Source organism: Mustela putorius, unplaced genomic scaffold (assembly GCF_011764305.1).
Source record: "Mustela putorius furo isolate JIRA1106 unplaced genomic scaffold, ASM1176430v1.1 tig00000078_pilon_pilon_pilon, whole genome shotgun sequence".
NCBI lineage: Eukaryota > Metazoa > Chordata > Mammalia > Carnivora > Mustelidae > Mustela > Mustela putorius.
In genome coordinates this window covers 3,784-26,798 of record NW_025421270.1, presented here as the reverse complement: position 1 = coordinate 26,798, position 23,015 = coordinate 3,784, and the positions used below count along the sequence as shown (strand labels likewise).

Below are 23,015 nucleotides of genomic sequence, written 5' to 3'. Positions count from 1 at the left end.
ATATCTGACCAACACTCTGGTGCCTATGCCTCAGTTCTTTATTTCAAGAAAAATGTAAGGTCTGTTACACTGAGGTAGGGTCATTATTGTAAGGCAAAGCTTGTTAGAAAATCCCTACTTGATGCCTAGTTAACAGATGTGTTGGACTTTTCTTCTTTTATTACTTGAACAGTGTGTCCCATGTGCAACTTTCTAAGGTAATCAATCCCTTTTCTTCTTAATAGTTCTTACTGAAGTTCATCCTATACTGAATCTGTGGCAAGACCTCTTTTCAGTGCATGACTTCAAGTTTGCTTTTCTAATTTCTGTGTTTTTGTCAGTTATTCACTTTGCGTGCCGTGTCCTCTCTACCTCTGCTATTGAAAAGCTAGGACCATGCCATTGCATGTTGAGATGCTCTGACAAATGCCTAAGAATCTGTCCCCGCAAATCACCACAGAACTGCTTATGAAGCCAGTGCAGGAGCCACAGATGTTGGGCTGCTTAGATTACTTTTGCCAGATGCTGAGCCACTAGGGTTTCCAGACTACGAAGATCAGAATGGTGGACTTTTTCACGGGCCAGGAGCACCCATGCCATGTTGCTTAAGCTGAGCTGATAATATCTCCACATCTGTGTGTTCTTGGAGTTTCTCCAAGGGTTTAACCAGCAACTGGTCTCAAACAGTAGCTTAAACTCTTATCAGGAACTGTGCTATTTCAAAGTACTGGCATTCTCCCAGGAATCTTCCTGGGTGTCAAAATTTAACCTGCTGCCAAAGCAAACAGAACACCAAACTCCAAAATGAACACACAGTCCTTATTCCTTCAAAAAGAAAACAACAACAGAGGCACCTGACAATCGTTTAAGCGTCTGATTCTTGGTTTCGGCTCAGGCTGTGATCTCAGTGTCATGACTGAGCCCTGCATCCTGCTCAGCACTCAGCATGGAGTCTGCTTGGGTTTCTCTCTCTCCCCTCTGCTCCACCCCCACCCCCCAGCAGCTCTCTCTCTCAAATACATAAATCTTAAAAAAAGGGGCGCCTGGGTGGCTCAGAGGGTTAAAGCCTCTGCCTTCGGCTCAGGTCATGATCTCAGGATCCTGAGGTCGAGCCCCACATCGGGCTCTCTGCTCGGCGGGGAGCCTGCTTCCTCCCCTCTCTCTGCCTGCCTCTCTGCCTACTTGTGATCTCTGTCAAATAAATAAATAAATAAATAATCTCAAAAAGAAAGGAAAAGAAAAACAACAACAAAAAGGACCACCATATTTATTTAGTTTAACATTTCCCCTGATCTAAAGAGAAAGATGTCAAAAGAAAAGCCAGAACATATACATAAGCACACACCCCCCTGAACACAGATGACCTAAAAGAAAAAATAACGGCAAAGTTCTGTTCAACAGATAAATTTATCTTCTTTTCTGGAAGATGTTTCCACGCCCCATTCCACGTCCTCTTCCTCTTGCAGCCACTGAAAGGTGGAAAGAAAGGATAAGGCCAGGTCAGTGTGGTCAGCAAATGCTCATGCCACGGAGCAGCCAGAGTCCTTGGACACTGGCACAGAAGAGGCCTGAAAAGCCACCTGGTCCAACCCCATGCCGACCCCATGACATTTCCTCATTGCAGGGGGACCAGAGCTGGAGTGCCTTCCAGTCCAGCACTGATTTCAACATGAGGCTGGGAGTCAGGGTGTTGAGAGCTTAGGTGGTTTGGGGAACAGGCCTGAGAACCACAGAAAAGATGAATTCCCAGCACTGGCCTAGGGTGAGTTAATAAAACAAAACAGATGAACTTAATTCACACTTAAAATCCTGAAACAAATAGTTAAATACTAAATATCTGTTAAATCTGGGTAACAGGTTTTATTATTTTTTGAGGTATTCTGCAATATAGAATGTTTCATAATAGAAAAACAAACAAATAAAACTACTCCCCATACAAAGGGCATACAAGCTGCTGTTCTCTGTAACTCCAAGAGTTCTAGGAGAGGACCAGTGGCTTTGAAGGACAGATGAAAATATTCTGATGCCTACTAATTGGAGACTGATTCCTCTACACTCTTGTAGAGCCTCGTGAAGAGGGAGGAAAGTCACCCAGGAGCCCAGCCACATACTGAAATGAACCAGAGCAAGGGACCGACAGAGATATAGATGGCTCAGGCAGAGGCCAGTGAACCTGGACAAACTAACTGCCAAGTGCCTTCCAGTGCACAGGCTACTGGGTTGCATCTTTTGTCGGAGAAGATGGTGCAGTTACGCACTGACAATGAGGACAGCCCTTCCCTGAGAAAGCAGAGAGAACAGCAGTTCTAGTAGGAAAGCCAGTATTCCTGAAAATCATTCCTTCACCAGGACAAAAAGTCCAGAGCTTTTGGTTCTACAAATGCCACCTACCTAGCAAGGGCAAGGAGATTCCTCTGATCAGTTTTTTTGGAAGGACACTTAAAGGATTACTCTAGGGGCACCTGGGTGGCTCAGTGGGTTAAGCCTCTGCCTTCAGCTCAGGTCATGATTCCAGCGTACTGGGATCAAGCCCCGCATGGGCTCTCTGCTCGGCAGGGAGCCTGCTTCCCCCTCTCTCTCTGCCTACTTGTGATCTGTCAAATAAATAAATAAAATCTTTAAATAAATAAATAAATAATAAAGGATTACTCTATTGCACCTTTAAACTCAAAAAAACTACCTCATATATAAAATATGCACAACAAAAGATACTGATGGGAGAATCCAGTGACTTTCCTGCGCTATAAATCTTTTTTACCGATACTCAGATAGTTTCTAATGAACGCACTTGCTTCCTAGATAATCAACACAGCAGAGCTTCTCGGGGACCCAAAGATAAAACCTCTGACTAGGCTAACCAAAAAGAAAGGCCAGACTAAGGAAAGTCACTGGATCAGTGAGGACATGCTGAAGGAAGGATTTATTTTCAAATGTAAGAATATTAGAAAACAGAAGTCTGGTCCCTTTAATGGGTAAAGATGGCTTAAAACTATTTATTTCTTACATGAAAATGGATCCCTACCGTCAGTAATCCCCCCCCACACTTATACGGGGTGTGATTAAACACCCCGAGCTCTCTGCGAACTGTTACCCCACTGCTTCAGTTGTCAGCTAAGCCCCCCCCCCCCCCAGAGCTCCTGCTCAGCAAACTAGTAAGAGCAAGCCTCCCCCAGAATCTTTGGACAGAATTCCTGGAAACAAAGTCATTATAGGAGACTTATCCAGTCTCTCACTTAAGAGTCCCCTTCTTTCGAAGGAGGCACTTTGGATTTTGCATAAGCCCTATGAATGTGATCAGGCAAGACAAGAGACAGAAGGTAAGATCAGGCCATCAGCCCCTCACATGTGGGGGGTCCCAAGGCTGTAGGGTGGCAGTGAGTGTGGAGATGGCTAAGTCCAAGTCCACGCCAGGCCCAGCCAATTGACAGGGCCTGCCCTTCCCTAAAAGATACAGGACAAACACATTGAAACCAGTGCAAGAGGAGCACATACCTTGGGCCTTCAGAATAGCAGCTTTTCCCCGGCCAGCCCCTGAGCCTTGGTTTTTATTTTTCATGCTCTTTAACATGGGCGCATTTTTCAGCATGTCAGGCAAAATGAGAAAACGGATCTTGCTGCCACGGATGTACACCTGTTCCAGCTGTGCCACTCGGCCATCTCTGTATGTGACTGTGATGTTGGACATCTGGAAGGGAATCACCAGCTCATCAATCGGGGCCAACAGCACCAACAGAGAATAAGGGCACACAAGTGGGGAGCCTTGGCTGGTGGTAGGAGAAGTCCAGAACTGCACAAACTGACATCATGAAATAAAGAAGCCAGGCAAAGCACTTCACATATTTGGTCCTCACAGCACCTTCAGGATAGGTTATGGGCATTTCCATCTTTTACAGATAAAAATAAAACAAAACAAAACAAAAAACCCTAAAGCACTTGTCCAAAGTCCAACAGACAGAATGAAAGGATGCAGATTCAAATCCAGCTGGCGTGACTCCAGAGCCCTAACTCTGCCATATACTGCCTCCCTTGCCAGCATGTGAAGAGTTCTCAATGGTGAAAAACTCTAACGAAACAGCTTTGAACCACCTGTCCCCAACTGTGTCCTGTCCTGCATCTGTCTAGCACACACAGAAAAGGCACCATGAAGGTCATGAGTATGCACCAGGGCCCCTCTAGCTTCAATGACCAGGGACTGAGAAGTACAAGCAGCAGCGCCTGTACGAAGGGCTCAGAATATTGGGAGACGTGTGAGGCAAGAGCCTGCACTGACAGGACACTTGGGCACGAACCTACAGGTTATAAGGACTGGAGCAGAACAATTGAGAGAGAGGACAAAGTTATCACCTTGGGAGATTATGGGGTCACTCATTTGTGGACAGAGGGAGAGTGGACAGGATCAGGGTAGCACTTTGGAAAGATCAATATGCCAACATAGATAAACTGTGGGATGGAGAGACAGGGAGCCTCGAGGTGAGACCAACCAGCAGACAGCCTTGGCATAGCAGGGGACCCAAACCGGCTAGCGCTGACCTCAACAGGGACCATATTTACCACAAAAAGTAGCTTATTTTGAGTCTTCTGGATGAAAGAGAATATAATTTATTCAGAATAGGTTAAAGTCCACATTGTAGAGAGGTGTTGTCTCCCCAGATTCCTAACTGGCTTGTTGCCACCTTATACTCATTCTTTTCTTCGAAGAGCTAACTGGCCACCCAGCCTCTGCTTGAGCACTCAATTTGCCGAAAGACTAACAATACCCCAGGGCCATCCTCACTAAATCTAAATGTGGAGGTGGAACAGTTCATAGAGCTTCAACCCACTGCCCCTGTTCCCCCCTCAGGGTTACAGGGCTCTAGATTCCCGTAAATTTTCTGTTCTAGGCTCAACATCCCCAGTATCTTAAATTTCCACACAGGTTCTATATTCTTGCCATCCTGTTCTTGCCTCGAAGAATGCCATAACCTCTGGGGGTGCCTGGGTGGCTCAATCAGTTAAGTGTCTGACTTCGGCACAGATCATGATCTTGGGGTCCTAGGACCAAGCCCCGCGTTGGGCTCCGCATCCAGCAGGGAGTCTGCTTGTCCCTCTGCCCTCCCCCTGCTTGTGCTCTCTCTCCCTCTCTCACCAAAAAAACAAAATCCAAATACCGTAACCTCTGGTGCCACAACTGAACAAGAAGTATGATTAATAAAGCCAACTTTTGGGCACCTGGGTGGCTCAGTGGGTTAAGCCGCTGCCTTCGGCTCCGGTCATGATCTCAGGGTCCTAGGATCGAGTCCCGCATCGGGCTCTCTGCTCAGCAGGGAGCCTTCTTCCTCCTCTCTCTCTCTCTCTGCCTACTTGTGATCTCTCTCTGTCAAGTAAATAAATAAAATCTTAAAAAAAAAAAAAAAGCCAACTTTTACTGAGCACTTATTAACATACCAGGCAATTTCGTATCATAACTCCTATAAATCACACAGTGCTACAGATCACTATGAACTCAGGTCTAACTCTAAACCCACATTCTGAAACCATACATCAGATCACCACTTACTTCCTTAAACAGTAAAGGAACAAATTAAATGAGACAAATATGTCTAAATGCTGTTCCTATTATTGAGTACATATTAGAAGAGCAGTAAACAATGAATCTAAATGACCACCAAGACATCTATTTTGGAGGCTGTGCTACTGCTAAGCTACTTCTCCAGCACAGTCCAGTACATCTCACCCGTTCCTCTCCTACAACCTCCCCAACCCACTTTGAGAATCCCTGACAGAGGGTGTTCAGTACGACCAACAAGATGAACTGTTTCCACAAATGGATCTGTCCTGGCTGAAGCAGGAAAGGGTCCAGCATCAACTGACTCCTATGACAACCCTAAGAATGACCAGGTTGGCTGCTGTACTCATGCACTCCCTCGTAGCACCAGCAGAGAAATGGCTGTGCTAGGCATAAAGCCCCACAGGCCCACCCACCCATACAGCTTGTTAATAAGCCCAAGTTATGTCTGCATCGTAAGCCAAAGGCAACAATTTGAGTGAACTAGGTTTCAGTGATGTCAGGTGGGAACACCCACTTTATTCAACTTTCCCAAACAGCCATAATGAAACACAGGTGGCATAAACCAGGTACCCAACTGAAATGACATCTTGGGGGAGAGAGAACACCTTAATACAATCAAAATTGTGGGAATTTCCCCACACATCCAGGGCCAAGAGAGGACTAACTCCAGGGCTGTAACGCAATGTTGGGGTGCTCTGGGATTATCAATCACAACATCCTGTTGCGGGGCACACAGCAAGGGCTCAACAAACGTCTGGTCCCCTCCCCTATTCTCCCCTGACCTACCATTAATAACAGAGCCTCCCTCTTTTTTCTACTCATCTTCTTGTCTGAAATTTGATAAGAGTGAGGATCTGACAATTCTAGAATCAACAGGACCTAGCAGGTTTACTATACACCTCATCTTCAGAGATGATGGTTAAGATCAGAGATTTGAGACTCAAAGACTTGGGTTTAGATCCATTCCTTCCATGCTTGGTCACTCTGGTGATCTGGAAATTTGTCCTCAGAGAGGTCCTGTGATAACTTAAAGATCTATTGTACATAAAGAGCACTAGCATAGGGGCGCCTGGGTGGCTCAGTGGGTTAAAGCCTCTGCCTTCGGCTCGGGTCATGATCTCAGGATCATGGGATCCCTGGGATCCCAGGGATCCCAGCCCACATGGGGCTCTCTGTTCAGCAGGGAGCCTGCTTCTCCCCCTCCCCTCTCTGTGCCTACTTGTGATCTCTGTATGTCTAATAAATAAGTAAAATCTTTAAAAAACAAAAACAAAATACTAGCATAGTGCCTCGTACAGAATAAGCATGCAATGAATGGAAGTTTCTGGTACTACTTTTTTCCCTCCCCCTTTAAGTTATTTATTTTAGAGAGAAAAGAGAGAGCATGGACTTGAGAGGGTGGGGGTAGGGGATAGGGGCCAAGGGAGAGAACCTTCAGGCAGACCTCCCCCCCACAAGTGCAGAGGCTGACATGGGGCTTGATATCACAACCCTGAGATCATGACCTGAGCTGAGCTGAAACCAAGAGTGGGATACTTAACCCACTATGCCACCTAGGTGCCACATGAATGGAAATTTCTGGTACTATTAAGCACTCGGCCTCTTGGAGACAGATCCCCACAAGTTAAACTAAGACTTTTAAAATACTAAACAGTGGGCGCCTGGGTGGCTCAGAGGGTTAATCCTCTACCTTTGGCTCAGGTCATGATCTCAAGGTCCTGGGATCTTGAGTCCTGCATCGGGCTCTCTGCTCAGCGGGGAGCCTGCTTTCTCCTCTCTCTCTGCCTGCCTCTCTGCCTACTTGTGATTTCTCTGTGTGTCAAATAAATAAAAATCTTTCTTAAAAAAATAAATAATAAATAAAATAAAATACTAAACAGTACCTGGATCTTGGTTTTTAAAATTTTACTCCCAACCAAAAAGAAACCAAGGATACCTGAAGAAATGGCTGATTCCAGAGCTGGGTTAGGGAAGGTAAAAGATGAGCCTGCAACAAACATCTTATTTCAGAAGATTAAGGATGTGCTCCCCCCAAATGGCCAAGGGACACCAAAAGGACACAAAAGAAGTCAGCTTCTGGACAAATTTGGGATAAATCAATCAAAATAATAATAGTAACAGATTATAACCCATTTAATGAAACAGAAACCCATGAGCCTATACTGACAATAAATGAATGAATAAATGGGGACTAAGGGAAGGCTCTTCCAGTAGACCTAGCAAATATCGAAAGCATGATACAGTCAAAACCAAAAACCATTCTGGGGTGCCTGGGTGGCACAGCGGGTTAAATATCCGACTCCAGGGGTGCCTGGGTGGCTCAGTGGGTTAAAGCCTCTGCTTTCGGCTCAGGTCATGATCTCAGGGACCTGGGATGGAGCCCTGAATCGGGCTCTCCGCTCAGCGGGGAGCCTGCTTTCTCTCTCCCTCTGCCTGCCTCTCTGTCTATTTGTGATCTGTCTGTCAAATACATAAATAAAATCTTAAATACAAAATAAATAAATATCTGACTCCAGATTTTGGCCCAGGTTGTGATCTCAGGATTTTGAGACTGAGCCCCACTCAGTGGAGTCCACCTGAGATTCTCTTTCCCTCTTCCTCTGCCCCTCCCCACCCTGGCACATGCTCTCAACTCTCTCTCAAATAAATAATAAATCTTAGTAAGTTAAAAAAAAATTTTTTTGTAACCATTATGGTAAAAAAATTCAAACAAGAATCTTCACTGGATGCTAAATGAGGGCTGATGAAGGTGGTGATGAATAACAGAATACTCACAAGATATTTACTTCAAGAACCTCCCTCACAAAATTCTCCTTTGTTGCAAAAGGAAAAAGTACAGTGGACAGACCACACAATACTTCAACCAAATTATCAAGGTTAACATCACCAATAGGGTCAAACAAGTGTTCTGGGCCTCCTAGTGACAACCCCAGAAGAAGTTATCACTTACACAGTAACAGCCAAAACAACACAAAAACAAACCCCAAATCCCAACATGAAGAAACACCAGAGAAAGACATACAATCAAAAGATATTCTAAAACAAATAACTGGTCATTATTCTTCCAAAATGTCAATGCTGGGAAAAGCAAAAGGATTTAACTGTCCCAGACTAAAAAGTACAAAGCAAGCTGATATTAAGCGCCAATACGTGATCCTGAATTGAATGGTACAGAGGGAAATACTGCATGTACAGAGAGCACATAGATAAGCAGTTTTTCATTCTAGCTAGAGAGGGTATCTAAAGAGATTCCCAACCACCCTGCACATTTCTGTCAAAAACTTTCCTGATATTCATTCTGGGAAGTTTTTTGACAGTCATGTGACGGGTTCTCTCAGGTTACCATTTTTACAAAAAGAAATCACGCACAGGCCATTTTTCCATAACAACAAAAAAAAAGGTTTGAACAGTCCAGTCAGTGATAGGGTGGTCATGCTAAGGCTCCCAAAGCACCATTTTGGCTCCAGCAGAGTCTCTGAACTCTTATCACTCTCTCCCACCAAATTTCTAGGAATTATATTGCTTTAAGAAGTGAAATTTTGCATTTGGCCATTTACCCTCTTCCTTTATCTAATTTTCAGGGTCTTTTTATTGAGCTATAACTGATATATAACATTGTGTAAGTTTAAGGTATACAATATACTGAGATTTGATACACTTATATTACAATGACTGCCACTGTAGCATTAACTAACTTCTCTATCATGTCATACAATTATAATTTCTAGTGATGAGAAGTATTAAGATCTTTTATTTCAGCAAGTTTAATGTTTATAATAGTTTTGTTACCTCTAATTACTATACTGTATATTAGAACTCCAGGACTTCATTTATCTACTTGTAACATACCCTCTTCTTTTAAAATAATCTTCACTGGGACGCCTGGGTGGCTCAGTTGGTTGGACAACTGCCTTCAGCTCAGGTCATGACCCTGGAGTCCAGGGATCGATTCCTGTATCGGGTTCCCAGCTGCATGGGGAGTCTGCTTCTCCCTCTGACCTTCTCCTTGCTCATACTCTCTCTCACTGTCTCTCTTTCAAATAAATAAATAAAATCTTTAAAATAAAATAATCTTTACTGTGCTTCATGATCATAAACTTAACACATCTTTTAATTTTTTTTTTAAAGATTTTATTCATTCATTTGAGAGAGGGAGAGAGAGCACAAGCAGGGGGAGAGGCAGAGGGAGAGGGAAAAGCAGACTCCCCGCTGAGCTGGGAGTCCAATGAGGGGCTCCAATTCCAGGATCTGGAGATCATGACCTGAGCTGAGGGCAGATGTTTAACCATCTGAGCCACCCAAGTGCCCCAGATATTTTAATTTTTAAAGTAGGAAGGGGAAAAAGTTTTTTTCTTAAAAATTTCAATCCCCCCATGGGGCACCTGGTTGGCTGAGTCGTAACAGTATGGGAGTCTTGTTCTTAGGGTCACGAGTTCATGCCCCACAAAAGGTGCAGAGATTACTAAAAAATACAAAAACAAAAACAAACACACACACACACACACTCTCTCTCTCTCTCTACATATATATTCTGTGGGGCTCTGTCACCTCTAGATGCTGTCATAGTCAACAGCCCTGGCTAGCAGCTTATGCTTGCCTTGCAGCTGTGGAGTACAAAGAGGAGGACAAGACTCCCTGCATATATATCAATAAAAACTTTAAAAAATGTTTTTTTTGTTTGTTTATAAAGATTTTATTTATTTGACAAAGATCACAAGTAGGCAGAGAGGCAGGCAGAGAGAGAGGAGGAAGCAGGTTCCCCGCTGAGCAGAGAGCCCAATGCAAGGCTTGATCCCAGGACCTGGGGATCACGACCCAAGCTGAAGGCAGAGACTTTAACCCACTAAGCCACCCAGGCACCCCTAAAAAAAAATTTTTTTTTTTAAGATTTTATTTATTTATTTGACAGAGAGAGATCACAAGTAGACAGAGAGGCAGGCAGAGAGAGAGGGGAGGAAGCAGGCTACCTGCTGAGCAAAGAGCCCGATGTGGGACTCAATCCCAGGACCCTGAGATCATGTCCTAAGCCGAAGGCAGCAGTTTAATCCACTGAGCCACCCAGGCGCCCCCCTCTAAAAAATGTTTTTTTTTTTTTTTAAAGATTTTATTTATTTATTTATTTGACAGAGATCACAAGTAGGCAGAGAGGCAGGCAGAGAGAGAGAGAGAGAGAGAGAGAGAGAGAGGAGGAAGCAGGCTCCCTGTTGAGCAGAGAGCCCGATGCAGGACTCGATCCCAGGACCCTGAGATCATGACCTGAGCCGAAGGCAGCGGCTTAACCCACTGAGCCACCCAGGCACCCTAAAAAATGTTTTTAATCTCATTTAATTTCCACCAAAAGATAACTACTCACTTTGGTTTTGCTCAAAAACTTAATGCATTTATTTTTGTTTACTTCCTTTTTTTTTTTAACTTAATGCATTTTTATGTATCACTTATAATTCGGCTTTTTTTTTTAAATTTAAAGATTTTATTTATTTATTTGATAGAGAGAGATCACAAGTAGGCAGAGAGGCAGGCAGAGAGAGAGAGGAGGAAGCAGGCTCCCCGCCAAGCAGAGAGCCCGATGTGGGACTCGATCCCAGGACCCTGAGATCATGACCTGAGCCGAAGGCAGCGGCTTAACCCACTGAGCCACCCAGGCGCCCCCCCCCAAAATGTTTTTAATCTCATTTAATTTCCACCAAAAGATAACTACTCACTTTGGTTTTGCTCAAAAACTTAATGCATTTATTTTTTTTTTACTTTTTTTTTTAACTTAATGCATTTTTATGTATCACTTATAATTTGGCTTTATTTTTTAAACTAGGAACACATTGTGGAGTTTTGTATTTTTCTCCACTTAGGTCAACAGTATCTTCCCATTGACATTAAATATTCTTCCACATTATTTGACCAGATGAATAATATTCTTTGTAAAGTACCCTAATTTGTTTAACCATAATTTATTTAACTCATTAGAAATGTTTGTTTTTAGGTTTTCATCATTAAAAACAGCACTGCAGGGAGCCTGGGTGGCTCAGTGGGTTAAAGACTCTGCCTTCGGCTCAGGTCATGATCCCAGGGTCTGGGGATCCAGCTCCACATCGGGCTCTCTGTCCTGTGGAGAGCCTGCTTCCTCCTCTCTCTCTCTCTCTGCCTGCCTCTCTGCCTACTTGTAATCCCTGTCTGTCAAATAAATAAATTTTTTAAAAAATCTTTTAAATAAATAAATGAATGAATGAATGAATGAATGAATAAATAAATAAATGAATGAATGAATGAATGAATAAATAAAAACAGCAATGCAGAGGCACCTGGGTGGCTCAGTCAGTTAGGTGTCTTGACTCTTGGTTTCAGCATAGGTCAGTCCTAGGGGTTGAGGGATTGAGTCCTGTGTGAGCCCTGCACTGGGCTTCATGCTTGGCAGGGAGTCTGCTTGGGATTTTCTCTCTCTTCCTCTCCTTCTGCCTCCCCACCTTCATGCTCTCTCTATAATAAACTAACAAATCTTAAGAAAAAAATAAAAACAGCACAGCACTATGAATGATTTTCAGAAGTAGAACTATGGCACCAAAGGGTAGGAACTTTTCTATGCTGACATTTAAATGTGTTTTCCAGAAACGATTTAACAATCTGTCCTTCTACTGGCAGACTGGTAAGGAACCCTTGGTGGTATTAATTTTATCATCTTGTAAGTTTAGAAATTCTTACCTTTTCCCAACTTACATGTCTAAATATTAATAAGGTCATTGTTTTTGTATGTTAAAAGTCCACTTTAGGGGCGCCTGGGTGGCTCAGTGGGTTAAGCTGCTGCCTTCGGCTCAGGTCATGATCTCGGGGTCCTGGGATCGAGTCCCGCATCGGGCTCTCTCTGCTCAGCAGGGAGCCTGCTTCCTCCTCTTTCTCTCTCTGCCTCTCTGCCCACTTGTGATTTCTCTCTGTCAAATAAATAAATAAAATCTTTTTTTTTTAAGATTTTATTTATTTATTTGATAGAGAGAGATCACAAGTAGACGGAGAGGCAGGCAGAGAGAGAGAGAGAGGGATGCAGGCTCCCTGCCGAACAGAGAGCCCGATGTGGGACTTGATCCCAGGACCCTGAGATCATGACCTGAGCCGAAGGCAGCAGCTTAACCCACTGAGCCACCCAGGGGCCCAATAAATAAAATCTTTTTAAAAAAAAAAAAAAGTCCACTTTACTTGGGGCACCTGGATGGCTCAGTGGGTTAGGCCTCTGCCTTTGGCTCAAGTCATGATCCCAGGGTTCTGGGATCAAGCCCCGCATCAGGCTCTCAGCTCAGCAGGGAGCCTGCTTCCTCCTCTCTCTCTGCCTACTTGTGATTTGTTTATCAAATAAATAAGTCTTTAATTAAAAAAATTATGAGATGTCCTAAATATCTGAATACTGCTGAGCTGGGAGAACACTTCCAGCATTCGCTAAGACTCTACACAAGAACTTCCAGGGACACTTTATACTGGATACCCAATAAAATCCATAGCCATAAAAGCTGCCTCTGAAAGGTTAGATAAATATAAACTAGTCTATTAAAATCAAAATAACGTGCTTATTTCTACTCATAATTCCTCACCTTAAAAGTCCTTTTTGGTTTTTAATATTTTACCAAATATTTGACTAGAAGTATTCTTTCTTAAGAAATATATATTTTTTTTATTTTGAAGAAAAATCCCTTCATTCCCTCACGGACATTTAATAAAGATAGGATGCTTCAAAACCATGGTAAGCACACATAACCAACAACAGAAATTTCTCCATTTGGGGACCTCTGGTTTTAAATCATCCACACCCAGGCTGGGCAATAGATGGGATACACTCCTCCATCAGGTCCCATCTCTGCTACAAACACAAATCAGCTTAAAAAACCACTTGGAGAGGGACGCCTGGGTGGCTCAGTTGGTTAAGCAGCTGCCTTCGGCTCAGGTCATGATCCCGGCGTCCTGGGATCGAGTCCCACATCGGGCTCCTTGCTCCACGGGGAGCCTGCTTCTCCCTCTGACTCTGCCTGCCACTCTGTCTGCCTGTGCTCGCTCTCGCTCTCTCTCTCTGACTAAATAAATTTAAAAAAAAAAAAAAAAAACCCACTTGGAGAGCCACAGAGGCCCTGCTCACCCCCCACACACAGAGCCCTTAGGAGACACTCTCAGAGCACTCACAGGGCTCTCTCACCTATAGATACCACCATAGCTGACAGCCCTGGCTAGCAGATTATGCTTGCCTTGCAGCTGTGTGGTACAGAGCAGAAGGACAAGACTCCCTGCTTTCCCAAACAAACCTCAGATGCAAAGAAGTATCTACACCTTCTGACCCTGTGAGCACCATCTCAAGGACCTCATCCTAAGATTAATTCTTGCACAGATTACATCTGCACTGTCAAAAAAGGGCTGTGGTAACAGGCTACATTAAAAATACCAGATTCTCAGGGTGCCTGGGTGGCTCAGTGGGTTAAAGCCTCTGCCTTCAGCTCAAGTGATGATCCCAGGGTCTGGGGATCGAGCCCCGAATTGGGCTCTCTGCTCAGCGGGGAGCCTGCTTCCCCCTCTCTCTGCCTCTGCCTGCTTGTGATCTGTCAAATAAATAAATAAAATCTAAAAAACAAAAACAAAACAAAAACCCTATTCTCTCTGCCTGCTTCTCTCTCTGCCTCTGCCTACCACTCTGCCCACTTGTGCGCACACCTTTGCACATGCTCGCTCTGACAAATAAATAAATAAAACCTTTAAAAAATATCTGAGGAACTCCAAAAGGTGTATTTTGTATGGGGATGTTGATGACACTACCCAACAGACTAAGACTGTATACTTTTCATCAGGGCCCAGGGGAAAAATGTCTCCCACATCTGAATGCCAAGGAAAACCGAACAACTGGTATTTATCTTAAGGGCACTATGTACCTTAGAACTGCTGATCTCCCTCTGCCAATACTCTTTAAGTAGCTGAGAACAGAATATGCCTTTATTAAATGTACAGGGATTCAGGTTTACATTTCTGGTTACTAACTGCCTGCCTGGCTTCATTTTATAGTCTACACCAAGTTAACTGCACCATGACCTATCTGTCCATTTTTATCTTTCATATAGTTTTTTAATGAATCACCTCTTTTTTTTTTTTTTTACAAGTTTTATTTATTTATTTGAGAGAGAGCGAGCATGTGCACAGGTGGGCGGTGGGGGAGGCAGAGGGAGAAGCAAACTCCCCACTGAGCAGGGAACCTAATGCACGGTTTGATCCTAGGACCCTGAGATCATGATGTGAGCCAAAGGCAGACTCAACCAACTGAACCACCCAGGTGCCCCCTACCTCTAACTCCTTTTGAAAGCAGAGTAAAAAATACTAGAATCCCAAGACACATTCCTAGGGTGAAAAAAAAAAAAGTCCATGCCAATTGTGGCTGTGGCACGTTGGTGGTATAGTGGTGAGCACAGCTGCCTTCCAATTGTGGTTGTGGCAAGATGCTCTTACCTGTTTTCCAAATCTTTGTAGTGTGTGACCCACCACACTTTTGTAACAAAAAATGTTAGGGGTGCCTGCATGGCCGACTCTTGATTTCAGCTCAGATCATGATCTCAGGGTCATGACATCAAGCCCCGTGGGCTCCACACTCAGCTAGGAGTCTGCTTCAGGATTCTCTCTCTCCCTCTGCCCCTCCCCTCACTCTCTCCCACACATGCTTTCTAAAGTAAATAAATAAATCTTTAGGGGGGAAAAAAAAACAAAGTTATTAAAAACCAACATCGAATGGCAAACACTAAATTCCAGCTGTCCTCTAGTCAAGGCTGGAAGTGCTAAGGGGATGCTTTCACTCCCAAAGGGCAGACTAACTGGAGCCAGAAAGGAACGAAAGCAGCAGGAACTGCAGGAGCCACTGGCCTTATGCATACTGGGGATGTGTGAATGAACTGTGCTGGGTTTACCAGAGTACATTCAGCTGTGCCTGCTGGTTTTTATTCAGTGAGCCAGGTTTAGGTAAAACCAGCAAAGCCTCAGCATCTGGGCATGGGAAGTGTTATGGGCTGAATCCTAACTTCATCTGTTGAAGTCTTAACCCCTCAGCATCTCAGAATGTGACCATATTTAGAGACTGGATCTTTACAGAGGTAACTGAGCCCTAATTCAATGTAACTTGTGTCCTTAGAAGAGATCAGGATACAGACCTACATAGAAGGAAAACCATGTGAAGACACAGGAAGGAGACAAACATCTATAAGCCAAGGAGAGAGGCCTAGAATAGATCCTTCATGCCCTGAGAAGAATTAACCCCGTGGCACCTTGATCTCAAACCTCTTCACCTCCAGAACTCTGAGGGAATAAATATACTTGTTTAAGCCACCCAGTGTGAAACTTTGTTATGACAGCCCTACCAGATTAACATAAGCAGGAAGTAAGTGACTGGCTCCCCCCCATCGGACATGCATTCACTCATTTATTCTGCACTATAATGCTGAGGTTGAGGTGTTATTTTTATTCCTGACTTAGAAAAGAGGGAACAAGAGGGTGAGGGAGATCCAAAGCTTGACCCAAGTCACGCAAGGTAGCAGGCTGCAACCCGATTCTAGATCGATTACCAGGCTGTGCGCTTTGCATCACACTAGCTAAATTTGAGAGACCACCAAGGTCATCTGCTCAGACACCCTCACAAAACAAATGGGCAGTCTGAGGCACCAGACACTCAGTAAGTTGTCCAAATAAATAGCTGAATAAACACATTAAAGTGCCTCACCCCCAGTTTTGCATTCTTTTTTTTTTTTTTTTTAAAGATTTTATTTATTTATTTGACAGAGAGAAATTACAAGTACACTGAGAGGCAGGCAGAGAGAGAGAGAGAGAAGGAAGCAGGCTCCCCGCTGAGCAGAGAGCCCGATGCGGGACTCGATCCCAGGACCCTGAGATCATGACCCGAGCCGAAGGCAGCGGCTTAACCCACTGAGCCACCCAGGCGCCCCCCAGTTTTGCATTCTATTCACCAAAACAAAGTACCTTAAAATGGATGAGGATGCCTTAAGTCAGAGACTGGATCTATAACTGGGGTCCTCACAAAGACAAGGTAGGCAAAGCCCCACAGGACCTTTCGAAAGCCCAGTCCATCTACCTGTATGGCATCAACACTGAAGAGAGAAACCTGCAGTTACTAGACGTCTATTTCCCTGAGCCAGGGAACTGGCCCCACCCACTGGTCCACCTAGCAGGAAGATGATGTTCAAAGCTACAGAGCTGTCACAAGTAAATAAGTGAACCCTGCAGAGCAACAGATAAGACACCCAATCTGCAGTGTGATCTTAGAGAAGTCACCTTCCCTTTCTGACCTTCAGTTTTCTCACCTAGAAAACATTAACACAAACTATATGTGAACATGCACTATGTGTGGTGTGAACTACTTGTTGCACATACATAACTAAACTGATCTGTAGAACAGCCCCAGCGTGTGGGTGTTATCCCCATCTCCAGAATGCACTGCTCGGATCTCCCCGCAAGGGTCATCAGGCTATGAGGCATGCAAGGAGCTGACAGTCTCCAGTTGTGACCTATGGGATCCATCACAGCATTCACTCTGAAGCCAGTCTCCCCAGGCTGCCAGCCAATGACTGATCACAATGGGGATCCGAGAGACAGGCCATTTCTGCCCCATAGTAGACTCTTCTAATGAGCAACTCCTGCTGGCTGATACTTCCTCAGAAACACACTGTTCTCTAAGGCTCTTCCCACTCAACCCGGTCTTTTCCTTCTCCTTATCCCAGCACCAGACCAGTACAGATTGAAAGCTTTCCTAGCTACTCCTACTTCTTCTCCTTTATCCTTCATTATCATTTCCCCCAATAAATCTCTTGCACAATTCTGCATTGGCATATACGTCTCAGTGGACATAACACCATTCCCATTTTAGAAACAAGGAAACTAACGCGATTAACATGATCAAGGTCAGATGATTAGGATCCAAACCCACATCTCTGATTCTGAAGCACAAGCTCTTAATTGATGATTTAAAGAAAAAAGGAGAAAGTGTGCTGATACATCTTGCCAAAGCAATGCTCTACAAACTCTCCTGGTTATTAGCAAAACACAAAATAGTGTCACAGGAAGGGCACTGTATGAGGAAGCTGCTCCGATATTTGTTAATGGAAAGACATTCAGTAGATAGAAGTCTTTTAATCTTACTCTCCCTATTTTATGGATGACAAAACTATCACCAAATCTGCTTACCTCAAAAGGTAGTTGCTATAATCACATGCGACTCTTCCTCCAAGAAATATGGAAAATAAATATGGTACGTGAGTGGAAGATTCCACTAACTGCAGAGCAGTTACACAAACATGTAGGGGGCAAATGGAGAATGGTCTTGAACCTGACAGATTCTACCAAAGTTTACTTCTTTTAAACAAGTCCCCAAAATATGGAAGATGATTATAGGATGGAGAAAACAAAATTAGATATCCCAAACTTTAAATGGCTTTCATTTACGCCTACATCAGCAGCAACTGTAACAACAGCTGGCATACATTAGACATGCCAAAATAACTCTTCAAAGAGAAGAACTGCAAAAAAGACCTCCAATTACTATCTTTCTCTGTTCCAAGACAGAGGCCCAAGCTTCCCCCATAACCTTATATGGAAAACAGGATACCTGGCAGTTCATGTTGTCCTCCGCCTCAATGAGTTTCCCACGATACACCTCACCAGTGTTTGTCTCACATGTCACGATGTGACCCTCGGCCTCATGTAGGACTTTAATCGGCACACCAATAGACATCTTGGCAGGAAAAGAGAGTTCTACAGTGAAAGAGAAAACAGTTAGTTCATCCTTCAGGGCCTAGGAAGTCATGTGGCACATATCATGCTTCCCTTAAGGCCTGACACTCCATAAAAACTTAGTAAGAATGCCAAAACTGCTATTTTCCATGGGGGGGGGGGGGGGGCGGCTTAATCCCTACTTTGAGAAACTCATCTGGCAAATATATATGCAAGATGTGGGATGGTAAAGAATAGTGGGGGGATGGGGGGCTGGCTAGAGAGAGAGGGAAAAGCTAATGGGATGAGAAAAAAGTGCCTTCCATCTTCTTCCCTGCTACCATATGCCTCTTTAAATTCATCAAATAACCAGTATCCAATATTGTGTGTGTGTTGGGGGACAGGGGACTGAACTATACATACCACATGATGTACTTGCCAACCCATAGTTGTGGATGACACTACTTTTGAGAGCCCATGATATAGACTTGAGCTGCCCAATACAGTAGCCACAATCCACCCATAACTATTTTAACTAAACTTAAAGTGAAATAAAATGAAAATTAAACATTCACTCCCTTAGTCACATCAGCCATATTTCAAGAGGTCAATGGCCTTGGGGTAGTGGCTGAAGTACTGGGCAATGCAGATATAGACCGAAGAATCCAGGCAAATCTAGAAGAGGCATGCATTTAATTTGACTCATTAAGTACCTACTGACCTACCTCCACTCCTTCAAGGATAAATAGAAAATGAAGTGTTCACAAAGGGACACCGTGCTATAAGCAGGAAATGCTTGGAGGAAAAAGCATGATCACGGAAATCACCTGATTTCATGTAAATACAAGAAACAAGCAGTGGATTTCATATTCCCAGACGAGCAACGAATGAAGGCTGGAACACATCATGTGTGTCCAAAAGAGGAAAAGAAACACGAGTTCGGGGAAGACCGGTTCTCTCGGTGAGGAAGTAGCGTTAGGAGTTTGGCTTTTATGCTGAAGATCGTGCGGAACGACTGCAGGATTATAGGTAAGGAATGATCCAATAAAAAGGCAGCAGCACTTACAAACGGATCAAACAGGTTGTTTTTTTTTTTAACAGTTTAGAAGCAAGGAAACTTGATAAAGTTTCTGTAACAATACGGGAAGCATAAGAGGACGAATGCCTAAAAGGGGAATGGAGGCAGAGATGCAAACAACTTTGGAAAGGATTACCCGGAGAGAACTTGGGGGGAAGGAGGCAGCCAGAAATGATTTCAAGACTACTGCCTGTATGTGAGGGAAAACGTGGTCTGGAGAGACAGGGAAAAAACAAAGAGCATGTACTTCGGGGAAAAGCTAATGAGAATTCACTTCCAGGCGCTAGTGAGGCAACGCAGACAGTTTGGGTGACCCGGGCTTCCCGCTTTTCTCCCTCCCCGAACCTCCCAGAGTTCCTCAGCAGCGCGTCCTTCTCCAGACCTAGGCCCCTCACGCGTGCTTCGGGCCTACCCTCGCCTGCCCCGGGCCTCACCTCACCGGCTCCGGCCTACTCTCCCTTTCCGGTGCAGCGGCAACTCCACCGACTGCAAAGGCGTGAGCCAAGCGAATGGCGGGTCTCGCGCTCCCAGAATACCACGCGTTCCCAAAATGCTGCGCGCAGGACCCGGCCCCTTCCTTTTCTTTAGTGGTGAGCGCGGTCTTGCCTTTGCTGCCTTCTTATTCTTCCGGCTGGGAAACGTTGACTCCGCTCCGATAGTTCCGACCCCGGAAGAGAGAGCTGGTGACAGGGTCCAGGTGCCGCCGGAAACACTGATCCTCCGGCCGTCAAGGCGGGGGCGGGGGCCTCGCGTTTCCAAGCACCTAGCACCAGGGACAGGCTGGACGGCAAGGCGGGGATCTGGGGCTTGGGCCCGCGGATCGGGGGCAGCAGGCAGTGGGGCTGAGGGCCAGGACCTACCCTCACAATTTAACCTTTGGAACCCGGCACCACCAGGTAAGGGGTTATCCTCCTTAAGGCGAGGTATCTCACCGTCCGGATAGAGAAAGAGGTTTTTTTAGAGTAGAGCGGGAGCAGGCCTACGGCCGTCCTTCAAAGAAGTCCGAGTACTGTTAGGTCTCCCGGAGCCCCGCGGTGTGCGGATAGGACCTGGCCTTAGGCCTGAGGGTGGCCGAGAAGTACCGCCAGGCAGAGACGGAGTTTGGTAAGGTGAAGAGTCTCTGGGGAACCAGTGCTGGTGGAAAGGCAGGGCTTCGGGGCCGCGCTCAGGCGAAGAGGCGGAGCTTCCGGGGAGCGGAGGCGCGAAAGGGCCTGCGCGTCTGCGCGAAGGGGAGGGCGGGGGAAGGGGCGGGGTTACCAGAAGCCGAGACTGCCAATGGCCAGGACTCGCTTAGATCCGGAGGCTGGGGGCCTCTAGGAATGGAAGTCTGGGGAATTGAAAGGGAGGGGCTTCTTCGAGACCCAGCGCGGGGTGGGGTTTAAGGAAGGGGCGGGGCCCCGAGCCGCAGCCTGGAAGGGGCGGGGCGGGGCTTGGGGCGGCCCTGCCGCCGCCTCCCCTTCTCCCTACCGCGCTGGTGGCGGCGGCGGCAGTGGCGGTGGCGGTGGCAGCGGAGGAGGAATCTGACACGCACCAGCCCGGCTCCCGCCCCAGTCGAAGCCGAAGCTGCAGCCGGCGCCGGGCCGGGGCCATGGGCGCCCCGCGTGGCCCGGGTCATGAGGACGGAGGAGGCAGCGGGGGCCGCAGCTCGAGCCTGGTCAGTGTCTCCCCAGGGCCCGGCCCTCACCCCGGGGAACGAGGGGGACCCCGCCCTAGTGCAGGCAGGGTCCAGCCGCGCGACCTTGGGTCGACCGCTGCCACGGGCCGGACTGTCGATTTTTGAGCGATACCTGGCCAGGTATACACTCCCGCCTTGGCTGCTCAACCCTCGGCCCGGGTCATTTGGGATTTACTGATAGTCCTAGGGCTGGGACCCCAGTCAGCTCCGAAGTCAGTGATGGTGGGAGGGTCCTGGTTGCGGGGCAAGGGCGGCACCTTCCCCAGAAGCGTAAAGTCCTGCTGGAGCGCCTTAGGAGATCCCACCTTGCTTCCGGGGAACTGTGGGGGAACTGAGGCCTAGAAGGACAGGGAACTGGCTGAGAGCATAGAGCAATGGATGTGCCCCTTACCCTGGCCTCCCAGACTTAGGATTTTGTCTTGGGTTCCTTCTGCCCCTAGGTGGCCTGAGTTCCTTTGGGGCAGAAACCAAGACTGACCTTCAGTGCCCTCGGCCTCAGTTTGCTTCTCTAGATGGGGGAGGGGGAAAGCAATGATTCTAGCTCTTAGGGTTGGTGAGAAAGAGAAAGTGCTAGTAAACTCTAAAGTGAGGTGCCAACTCATCAGAGAGATCAAGAGCAGGTGGGACCCCACCCCAAGACATCAGGGACCTTGGTGTCACGCTCAGGGAGTGGTCTCTTTTGTGAATATTGCAGATCATAGGGTCTGATGCTATCACGGGATTTACATACCTACTCTTCCAATTATCTAACTCTGTGATCTCGGACCAGACATTCGCCTTTCCTGAGTCCCAGTGAAGTAATAGCTCACATTCATAGGGAGCTTTCCATGAGCAGACACTGCACTGCTAAGTTGTTTACATGGGGTGCCTCATTAATCCTCATAAGGATCCTTTTGTAAAGTAGGTTACTTACCATTGTTACTTGCTGGAGCGCCTTTTGCACAGGAGCAGATAAAGTTAAAAGGAGTTAGGTATCCAGGGCCTGCCTTCTTTGGCAACAGCTGCCAAATGAAGCCAGGCCAGGGCCTTACAGGCAGACCCTACATATAGGTGAGACAGTCACTTGGCTCCAGGCATCAACATCTGGCAGTAGTTCTGGGCTTGGAAGGCCTTGCCTCTCCTTTTCAGCCCCCCACAGGAGTATCTCTGGATCCGTGTGAACTGACCTGCCCATGCCAAGATGGGATGGCCATGTGGAAGTGTTTAGCCTCACAGGGCCTCAAGATCAAGGGATTCTAGGATCAGGGCAAGAAGAGGGAGGTGCAGCAGAGTTCACAAGGACCCTCAGGAGCAGCTGTCCTGTGCCACATTTACAGCTGGGAATAGGGAAAGGCACAGACAGAGTCAAAGCCTGGCCATCAAGATGACCCAGCTAGGGACGCCTGGGTGGCTCAGTTGGTTGGACGACTGCCTTCGGCTCAGGTCATGATCCCAGAGTCCCGGGATCGAGTCCCGCATCGGGCTCCCAGCTCCCATGGGGGAGTCTGCTTCTTCCTCTGACCTTCTCCTCGCTCATGCTCTCTCTCACTGTCTCTCTCTCTCAAATAAATAAATAAAATCTTTAAAAAAAAAAAAAAAGCAAAAAAAAGTAAAAAAGAAAAAAAAAAAAAAGATGACCCAGCTAGCTGGTGCCAGAGCCCCGGCTGCAGAGTAAGGAGGGAGCCATGAACAGAGGGGCTATAGTTTGGTAGCTTAGGGGAGGGGTTAGGGCATTGTTGTGACAAGTAGGCCTGGGCACTGCACGGGATAAGGCCTTTTTGGAAAAAAACACCTTCCATGCATCAAGCATGTCTGAGTGCCTGCGCTGGTCCAAGGGCTTCGGCAAGGCACATACAACCCTGTCCCTGACTGCCTGCCACTGAGATATTCTGTCTGTCCAGTGGGGAAGGCAGACATGATCCCCTGAAATACTCATATTTGATTGAAGGGCTCAGACAGAAAGAGACCAGAGCATTTGGCTGTTGGGAAATGGGAGACAACATTCCAGACTAAGGGATCTTGCAAGAGCAAAGGCT

At 46.1% G+C, this 23,015-nt stretch overlaps 1 protein-coding gene across 1 annotated transcript; it reads right to left on the bottom strand.

Annotated features, from left to right (window-relative positions):
• Positions 1-1,230: 1,230 nt before the first annotated feature.
• On the bottom strand, positions 1,231-19,901 carry LOC101679413 (small nuclear ribonucleoprotein Sm D3). Its single transcript, XM_004742455.3, has 4 exons — positions 19,760-19,901; positions 18,144-18,289; positions 3,472-3,664; positions 1,231-1,448 (listed from the first exon to the last, which is right to left on the bottom strand). Exons 2-4 carry the CDS (start codon positions 18,267-18,269, stop codon positions 1,387-1,389), a joined length of 381 nt encoding a protein of 126 aa, XP_004742512.1. The 5' UTR covers positions 18,270-18,289; positions 19,760-19,901; the 3' UTR covers positions 1,231-1,386.
• Between the last annotated feature and the right edge of the window lie 3,114 nt (positions 19,902-23,015).